Source organism: Trachinotus anak, unplaced genomic scaffold (assembly GCF_046630095.1).
Source record: "Trachinotus anak isolate AG129_WGS33_773 ecotype Australia unplaced genomic scaffold, CSIRO_AGI_Tana_v1 ptg000012l, whole genome shotgun sequence".
NCBI classification, from domain to species: Eukaryota; Metazoa; Chordata; class Actinopteri; order Carangiformes; family Carangidae; genus Trachinotus; species Trachinotus anak.
The window spans coordinates 18,234,888-18,245,280 of NW_027273863.1; the positions used below are offsets into that span (position 1 = coordinate 18,234,888).

Below are 10,393 nucleotides of genomic sequence, written 5' to 3' on the forward strand. Positions count from 1 at the left end.
TGCTCTGGTCCCTCAGGCCCAAACTCAATTGTGGGCAAGGTTAGCTGAAATTCAAGCACAGGGCCTTTAAAAACCCACAGAGATGAGAGTGTGAACTGTATCACAGCCGTGTAAGAGATGCAAATGATATGATATAACTGTATTAAGATCAAGTCATGTACAGATTACTCACAGTAACAGTGTGTTGCTTTCACCCCCTTTTCAACATTTGCTGTTTGGTTTTCATAGGGTGATTCTGCTGCAGCATACATATAAAAAAAAAAAACACTGATGTGCAGTCTCTTCGATCCATCACTGACTAAATCAGTATGGAGCACACTCCTTTGACCTTTTCATGTCTGATCCCAGCAACAGAGCCTAGATACATATCGATATCGTCTAGATGCTTGCTCCCAGGCGCAATGCGTCGCTGCTGTGTACCACACAATGCAACTGATCTTGGAAGTAAACCTGTGTGCAATGTTGGCAGCTATGACTTAAACTCCCAGAGGTTTCTGCTCTGAAGTTATCATGTTAGTGATTCTGGTCAGCCTTTCATAGCTCATAGCACACCAACGTGTTTGTTGTGGAGATTTCCAGCAAATATGTTGAGCTTGGGCCCGATGACCTTCAGGCTCTCCCATGTACCTTGTTGATTAGATACATACAGTACACTTACAATTGGTGCATCTTGTTTGCTTCTGTTTCCCTCACATCTTTTCTTCTGCTGAAGTTTTGCATGCTAACCAGCTAGCCCTAGCCCTGCTGGTCTGTCTTGTCACTGTAGTGTCCAGTCTGCCCTGAGGAAGTACTGCTGCTCAGAGGGCATATTATAACCTCTTGCATTGTAAACACAACGATGGCAAGTGATCATCATCAGCGCTCTCTCCCGAGGAAAAAACATGTTTGTCATGATAAAACTTACATATAGCCCCTTTGACGATTATAAATGACAAGAAAATAAGCCATAAGAAAACCACACATTTACTTTTCATAAACAAATTTGAAGAAGCAGGCTCTATCCGCTTTTTCTCCAATGCTAGGATTGCATTCAAACATTGCCCTGATTAAACTCTAATGAGCAAAAGCTTGGCTTCAATAATATATAGTTCTTTCATTGTACCAAAGTGTGCAGGGCCTTGGGCCAGATGTGTTGTCTGATCTCATTGGACAAAAGTGTTTTACAGTTGCTCTGAATGACCAGAGTCAGAGGCAGGGTGAAAAGCTGGCCATCATAGAGAGGTGGGACGTGCTAATCCCTGAATATGGAGGCAGCGCTGCTCATTTTCAGGGACTCTCCTCTGGAAGGCATTCATAGTGTTGCACTCACTTGTGAACGCGAAAAGTGACAGAAATAGTTGTGTAAAGAATGAAAAAAGAGAGCTTGAGAGAGAAATCCTAGCATCTTTCTCACCTCTGCAGCGTGGAGTAGGTGTGAATGTCAGTTATCAGTTTTCAAAAGTTACAGACTTTGTTGAACAACAGCTTCCTCCCCTTTATGAAGCTGCTCGACAATCCGACAAACACCTTTAGTATCTTATATTCAACAATTCAAAGCAGAACTGCAACGGTATTAATTGATTATGACGACTGTGAGAACCTGCTGATCGTGCATACTAAACAGTGTCCTCTTATGATGATTCATGATTCATGCTGAATCTTAAAAACAACACATATTACTTTAAACAAAATTAATGTGTTTGCGTTATCACACATAAATTACTTTTATTCTTGCTTAAGGCAACAGAGGTCCAAGCTCAGTGTTAATATGAAACCAAACATGTATTACCTTCTCTCTTTCATTTAGCAAATGAGTAAAGTAATAAGGAAGCCCATTAATTAGCTAATGGAAACATGCCCTTTGTCATGTTTACTCTGGCATTAGTGCTGAATTACCATGTTCATTTGATTAGTGTAGCTGATGAGCTCGCTGGATTAGATTGGAGATGGCATCTGCACGTGCAAAATCTCAAGCAGAAGAATAGATTCCAAGATGGACAGATGTACTTGCTCTACTAGCCTGAGGACTCTGACCAGTCTGCCAACATGGCCGCCTGTTGGCTGCGGGTACAGCAATGAGTCACACTCCCAGTGCTGCAGTGCACAGTCTCACACCTTTGCAGCACTGAGAACGCGCTGTGTGTTCAGCTTGTAGCAGAGCAGTGTCACATCAGCCAGGGGTATAAAAACATTAAGAGGAGAAAGGAAGATGAGAAGATGAGTGACTTTAAGGAGTTCTTCTTTTTTTTGTTGTTGGAAATGTTGGTGAAGTGTTCAATTATTATATAACAATCTAAGAAACAAGTGAAAGTAAGGATATAAAAGGTATGTGTGATGCTTTTACAACACAAGACCTTACATGTACTGTGGGTCTGTTATATTCCTCCCACCACTAACATTTGAGCCAGGACTTCATTTCTTTTTACTCTCCAGAGAGCTCTGACATATAAAAACCCACTGGCACTAGCTCAGATACAGACTAAACACATATATAACAGTTTCCCAAGGCGACTGCCTACTGAGGAATGATAAAGTCAGTCTAATAACTTCAACATACAGCTCTGAATCGACACTCCAGAAATTCACTTCTGCTCCTACAAAACAAAAGAACTCTCCAAGGACAAAAGGAGCTGCCTTCATCAACAGATTTCATTTTTTATACCTTTTCCAGCTCACACAGGAAAGGCAAGGGTTAATGTAAATAAATAGATGGGCTGCGTTCCAGTCGGTCGTAATTATTGCTGTTCTGTGCACATCTGAACTGATGTAAATTTTATTTTGTGCAACTGCTCTGATGCAGTTCATGACTACTTTCATTACTGATGAAGCTGCGGATTAATTCTCAATCAACCATTTAATCATTTAGTCTATGAAATGTCAGAAAATACTGAAAAATGTAGAGCGCCCAAGGTCACGTCTTCAAACTGCTTATTTTATCTAATCAGTGTTGTAAAACCAAAATGTTTATATCTATATTATGTATACACTACAGATATTTATATGTATATGTACAGATGTATCAGCACATCTATAAAATGGAATGCAAATGAAAACCACAGATCTGTGACCAATTCTGCATTTATGAAGATTACAATGTTCTGTTTTTGTTAAAAGTGCCAATTCAGTTATGTTTACTACAGAGGTTGTGTTTAGTATTTAACACCAATTTGTTGAATTAACATACACTAGAGTTAAATTAATACATCCCTGATAGTGTCAGTCAAAACTGACATTTTTATCTTTGAAAAAGATAAATGAGCAGTTGTATACAGGGGTACCTAATAAACTGACCACTGATATATATTGGTTAGTTGATTACATGGTTAATAACTTCAGCGCTGTATGATACATAATACATGCACAAACAGCACATTACATTTATTATTTAAGCAATATTATCATCATGTAATGTACAGAAGAAACAACAGATGTTCCACAAAGTACCTCACATCTGATTGTTGTGTGAAAACTGGATGCTGTGAGTTACACTATCGGCTCAAATCTGACACTTCCACATAATAAAAACAGAGACTGTTGCTCTCAGGGACAGATGGGAAATGGAAAAAGCCCTTCATCATGTCATCAACACAGTTAGAGGGTTCCCACGGCCAACAGTCATGATTCTACTGGCCCTGGGACCTCAAACAAGACTTCCCTTTTATCAGCTCCTCCCAGGAGGGAAGCAGCCACCATAACCTTTATCCAGCATGAGTTCAGGCCTGCTCCTCCAGACACAATCAGTGCCTGAGACAACCTTTAAATGAAGACACGTCTGCCTTGCTGTCTCACGGTACACTCACAAAATTGTCTACTGTGTTTGTCTGTTGGTCGACCCCCCCCCCCCCCCCTTTATGTTTCAATATTGCCATCCTCTCAAAACAGGTTAGCTCAGTGTCAAAGAGTATACACTCATATTGCCTGCGGGCAATTTGTTGAAATTTACTAAGAGGTATAGTACCGAGAGAGTGCTGTGTATTGTTGTTCGTTTCAGGCTGCCCTTCATCAATTTTGCAAAGAAGGTGGATATCGCTGCCTCTGTCTCCCCTCAATTTGACCCCCTGTTCACATTTGAATAATAATAGCTGGAAGTGACTGTATCATATGCTAATGTCAACCAAGGTAATCTGCACTTACTATGCAGCTTTGCATTAACAATTTCAGACATTAAAAATGTTAGAAAGGGCTAGAATTTGAATGAGAACAATGCTGTGACATAGGAAATGATACAATACTTTCTATCATTTAGTGAATGAAGCATTTCCACTTTAATGGTGTCATTTGATAGGATTTCATCGCTCTATATAACAAAATAACCATATTTCTGCAGTGGTTTCACTGGGTTGTGATCAATGTCAGTGACTCAACAAGTATTTACTTGTTGTAAGTAGTTTTGCTTTGATTCAGTAGTTTATTCCCTTTCTATTATTTCCAGAATGTTTGCCTGACAAATAAACCATTAGGGCATAACTAGATAATCAGACTGAATTTCCGTTTTGTTTTTACTTCATCATTCAATTTAAAATTGTGTTCATGTTGGCTGTTTTCAGTTTTAGAATGGGGGTTATTTTACCCAAACTAATCACCAGTGGCTGATGTAGCCGTCAGGTCGATGTTGTTTTCATTTCATCAGAGAAATGGTTCAGAGTAGTCAAAGGAGATTAACGTCAACATATCCCGTGGTGTTTTTAACCATAATAGCTCTATGTTTTTATGAGTGGGTCCCGCTTTATTTGTTCTGTGCATCCGGACTAGTGAGACACAATTCACATTCTGCCAGTGGTTTTGTGCTAGTTGTGCAGAAATTCAAATACTGAAAAAAAAGTTTTTAGGAGGAAGGAAATGTGTTCAGCACATTTGTGAGACCTCAAAGATGTACATAATGAATTTTGGGGACAATCACTGAATATAAACATAAGTTTTTGTTAAACATTTGTGCGCAAGAAAATTCCACATGGCACCTTTAACAACTGGAACTATCTTTTTTTATTCCACACATTCCTTGTTCCTTGGCACCTACACTACCCACCTGGCACCTACATTAAAAACCTGGCACCTACATTAAAAACTTGGCACCTACATTAAAAAAAACCTGGCACCTACTTCAGTAACCACAGTGTACAATTCAGTCTGAGATTTGGCTGTTATGCTAATAGCCACTACCTTCAAGCAGAGATGCAGAGCAGCTACAGAGGTCTGCTAAGTTCACTTCTTTCTACTCCCCAAGACCTGCAGACAGACTTTGATGTGTGGAATCTGTGCAGTTCTCTCTTTAATGTTCATCATCTTGAATTAAGCCTGATTATTTCTGTAATTCTTATCACAACAACCCACATAGCTGTGTCAGTCTCCTCCTGTCACCATTTTCCCTGTAGCTGATTTTGTGGTATAGTGAGATGATATCCCCATTCTTAATCTCACCAACAAAGCTTGGATTTGCTCAATCGGACATAGAGCAACACCAGCCCGGTTTGAATTTATGAAAAAAGTAGAGAAAAAAATGCAAGCAGACAGGATGAAATCAGGTTAATTATGACTGAAATTCTCATGACTAATTTGCATTGAAGCAGATAACTACACAAAACAAGCAAGGTCATAAAGCAAAATCTAGCAATGCAGGGTTAATCTATAAATTATTATAGATTTAGCATTGACAAAAATGTCTGAAAACTAATGAGCCTTTGAGAAACACCAGGTTAAAAAAACAGAACATTTTCTCACATGGTGATGCATATTTCTATGTTTTCTCTGTCAGCTCGGTTGCACAATCAGAGGTGGGATGTGTATATTAATATTTGTATATGTGACCGACAGAGAGGTGAAAACATTCCAGTGGCAGGAAATGGCTGACATTCATTGATTAGTCACTGTGAGGAGGGAAGGGCTGCTCAGATGAGGTGCTCTGTCCATGTCAGCGTGGCTCAGGGAAAGGAAGTAGTAGTATGCATGACCTTTCAACGTGCCACTGCTGTTACTCCGTTAGATTAAATCTCACCTCAGCTATTTTCTTTTTCTTTTTTTTTTACACATGGGTCTTTGGCTGATGAGTCACCCCACGCTTGTGAAATTTCCCTCGCAAAATTGCTTTTGCTATTTTTTTTTTCTTAACCCTTATGTGGTGTTCGGGTCTGTGGGACCCGTTTTCATTTTTTATTAAAAGAAAAATGATACAATTAATTAATTTTTCAAACTCAGACTCACTGGCCTTGGCTCATTTTCTGTGAAGAACATATATCAGAATAAATTTTTAATGACCACACACCGTACACCCCCCCTACACATTTCTATTACATATAAGATGTCCGGGTCCAGTGGACCCGGGGCTAATAGAAGTGTGGAAATTGATGTTCTGTGTACCTACACTCTGTCCTCCTCCTGTCTGGGCCTGCTGTTAGTGTGTGTGTGTGCGTGCGTGTGTGCGTGTGTGTGCGTGCGTGTGTGTGTGTGTGTGTGTGTGAGAGAGAGAGAGAGAGAGAAAGAGTGACTGTAAATGTGAGTTTTGTGTTTCTGCACCTGCGGTTCCCACACAAGGTTGCAACATTGTTGCAAAATTCAAGCATCAACACTGTCTGCTCTCCTTTTCCTGCACATTGGACCCTCTGTCTTGCGGGAATCTTTATTTTCTCACACTCTATCTGCTACAAATTGGAGGCGGGACACTGTAAATATAGCTTTGCCAGTGTGGTTTCTTATCACAACCGATCAAGATGGCCAAAAGGTGCTCTGCGCAGAGGGCCCTGGAATTGATTTTGGAAGAGAGAGTTTTTGATGATGATGTAGAGGGAGAGGATTCAGGAGAAGAGGTTTCAGAATTTGAGGATCACATTTCTGAAAATTCAGAGTCTGACAGTGACTCTGAAGAAGATGATGAGATTGAGCATCAGCCAGTTCCAAAACGAAGACGAGCCACAGGACCAGGCCGTCAGCAGCCAGCCCCAGGACCAAGCCATCAGCAGCCAGCCCCAGGACCAAGCCGTCAGCAGCCAGCCACAGGACCAAGCCGTCAGCAGCCAGCCCCAGGACCAAGCCGTCAGCAGCCAGCCACAGGACAAGGCCGTCAGCAGCCAGCCACAGGACCAAGCCGTCAGCAGCCAGCCACAGGACAAGGCCGTCAGCAGCCAGCCACAGGACCAAGCCATCAGCAGCCAGCCCCAGGACCAGGTCGTCAGCAGCCAGCCACAGGACCAGGCCGTCAGCAGCAAGCCACAGGACCAGAACAAGACAGTCAGCATGGAGCAAGTGAGGAAATATGGATGTCAAAAAATTTTGAAATTGAATGGTCTTCTCGCCCAAGAAAAGAGCCACCCCGCAAGGCTGCCAATGTGATAAGGATGCAACCAGGGCCAACACGGATGGCAGTTACTCACACACAGGACATCAAGTCTTCTTTTGAGCTTTTCATCCCAGATTCCATCCAGAAAATTATTCTTGACTGCACTAATTTAGAAGGAAGACGTGTTTTTGGAGAGAGGTGGAAGGAAATGGACCAAACCCATTTACATGCCTACTTCGGGGTTCTTATCCTTGCTGGAGTTTTCAGGTCCAAAGGGGAATCCGCAGAATCCCTGTGGGATGCAGAAACTGGCAGAGAAATTTTCCGTGCAACAATGTCTCTGGAAAACTTTCACATAATTTCCAGGATTATCCGCTTTGACAACCGAGATGACAGACCAGCTCGACGGCAGAGAGACAAACTAACTGCCATCAGGACAGTGTGGGACAAGTGGGTGCGCCGCCTCCCCCTGCTGTACAACCCTGGGCCAAATGTCACCATTGATGAACAGCTGATGCCATTTAGGGGCCGCTGCCCCTTTCGGCAGTATATACCATCTAAACCTGCAAAGTATGGTATAAAGATCTGGGCTGCCTGTGATGCCACTTCCTCATATGCTTGGAACTTACAAGTCTACACAGGGAAACCTGATAGAGGAGCCCCCGAGAAAAACCAAGGAATGAGAGTTGTCCTGGACATGTCTCAGGGACTCAGTGGACACAACATCACATGCCACAATTTTTTTACCTCGCACAAGCTGGGACAGGAGCTCCTAAAGAGGAAGCTGACCATGGTGGGAACAATACGGAAAAACAAGTCAGAGCTCCCACCTCAACTGCTGACTTCAAAGAACAGGCCTGTCAAGTCTTCCAAGTTTGCGTACACGGCTGACACATCCCTGGTATCCTATGTGCCAAAGAAAGGCAAGAATGTGGTACTCATGAGTACACTGCACGGGGATGGAAGAATCTGTGACCGGGAACATCACAAACCAGAGATCATCATGGATTATAATGCCACAAAAGGAGGGGTAGACAACATGGACAAGCTGGTGACGGCCTACAGCTGCAAACGGAGGACTCTACGCTGGCCACTGGTGTTATTCTTTGACATGCTGGACATCTCAGCATACAACGCCTTTGTCATTTGGATGGCACTGAACCCAGAGTGGAACAGAGGGAAGCTCCAGAAGAGACGCCTCTTTCTCGAGGATCTGGGAAAGGCATTGGTGAGACCACAAATCGAGGAAAGACAACATGTCCCCAGAACCCCAGCCTCTGCAGCCATCGTGAGGAGGATTCAGGAGGAGAATGCTGGTGCCCTATCCACCCAACCTACAGAACCACAATCTGCAGAGCCTGAAGTAAGTGTGTGATGCTGTTGCAGTACATGTCTGGCACTCATGTCTTGTGAGAGAGAGGGAGGTGTTGGTAAAATTCCTGATCTTTTCATTATTCTAGGTTGTGAACACCAGCAACAAGAAGAAGCGGTGCGAAGTGTGCGGACCCAAGATGGACAGAAAAACACAATATACATGCATCAAGTGCAAAAAGTATATCTGCAACACACACACAGTAAAACTTTGCCCCTCATGTGTTGTATAGGCTAGTGGCTAAAGGCCATGTGTTCAATGGGGCTGATGTGTTGTCTTGACTGATATGTTTACTCTATGTGTTCATGTGTTCAGCTTGTGTTGTGCAAAGAAATAAAAGTCAGTAGTTTTGAAAAACCTTGCTTCAGTTGTAAATTTGTTTCCACTCCTATTTTGATTTTAATTGATTTTCTTTATTACGTTTTAAATAATAAGTTATAAATGTGATCTAACAAAGGTAAAGGGCAAATATTAACCATATATACTGTTTGTACTGCTTGTAATTGGGATGAAGTAAACATCTGTTGAGTATTTTAACATAAATGTGTTTGATTGTGACTGTGATTGTGACCCACAAACACTGGCTGAGTAACAACAATATGAACACCACACAAGGGTTAAGCCACATTTTTTGCGACGCTGCTTCCGACATCCAATAAAAATTCGAGCCTCGTAGGTTGGCTTGTCAATCTGCCTTAAAGAGGTGCGCTCAAACATCAAAGTGGTGTCATTAACACACAAGTTGGCAGAACGGGCAAGCATTAACAATTCAGATACGGCATCATCCTCGCATCTTGCTCCATATGCCGCTGCTTTAACCCGTCTGGAGGAACCAGATGGTGAAAGAGCTGAATAACACTGGAGCCCTCATCTGTCCCCTGGTCTTAGTCAGTGCTTTGTAGCTGGGATATCTCTCGACTGCACTCCACCCTACAGAAAGATTCACTCCCTAATATTAAGTGCATTCATTTTCTCTCCCGCTACAGCTTGTAGCAAGTGACCCCAGAGTGACCAGATTATGAAACACTAACTCTTCAGCATAATTTACACCTGTGATATCTAACAAAGATGCAAATGAAGTGTTTGCTGTCAAGACCCTGGCCTGTCTGAGCAAGTCACATACAGTATCCCCAAGATATGGAAATCGTCATATTCCAGGGCTTTCTTGTGCACTTTCTCAGTGAGGTCATCCGTTACAAGGCCCCTTATGTATATTTCATCACCACTATCCCTTGATCCATCTCACCACAACCCTGGCATCAAACAACTGACATTGTCACCTCCCCTCCTGAGGTTGCTGGAGACATTACAAATTCATATTGACTTTGGTCGCTACAGCAGAAAAAAAAACAAACAAACAAAAAAACACCTTCAGACACGGAGCAAAAAGTTTACAAACTCAGCTGCAATAATGAGACAGTGAGAAGTTTAGACTTTTGGCACTTCAGGATGATGCTGATGACAGTGGCCGTAATGGGGGTGATGTCTGGAGTCATGGGAAATAATAAGCATCTTCATTACCTGCAGAAAAATATGGTGACTTCCTCTCCAGCAGTAATGGTGAACACTGTCAAATGCCAAAATGTATATATATGAGTTTGCTGATAATTACTAGTGGGTGTATGAGACAATGTGTGTGACTGAACTGTTACGTGCAAGTATATGTGTGAGCTCATGTGGCAAACCTGTCTCCTAGGAAATACATTTGTATACAACTAATTTGTTTTGCCAAATATGGAAACATAATTTCTGCATCAATTATGTTTTCTGGT

General features: G+C 42.1%; 1 protein-coding gene across 1 annotated transcript; it reads left to right on the forward strand.

Annotated features, from left to right (window-relative positions):
• Nucleotides 1-6,650: 6,650 nt before the first annotated feature.
• On the forward strand, nt 6,651-9,493 carry LOC139629302 (piggyBac transposable element-derived protein 4-like). Its single transcript, XM_071491844.1, has 2 exons — nt 6,651-8,612; nt 8,710-9,493. Exons 1-2 carry the CDS (start codon nt 6,684-6,686, stop codon nt 8,851-8,853), a joined length of 2,073 nt encoding a protein of 690 aa, XP_071347945.1. The 5' UTR covers nt 6,651-6,683; the 3' UTR covers nt 8,854-9,493.
• The last annotated feature ends 900 nt before the right edge of the window (nt 9,494-10,393 follow it).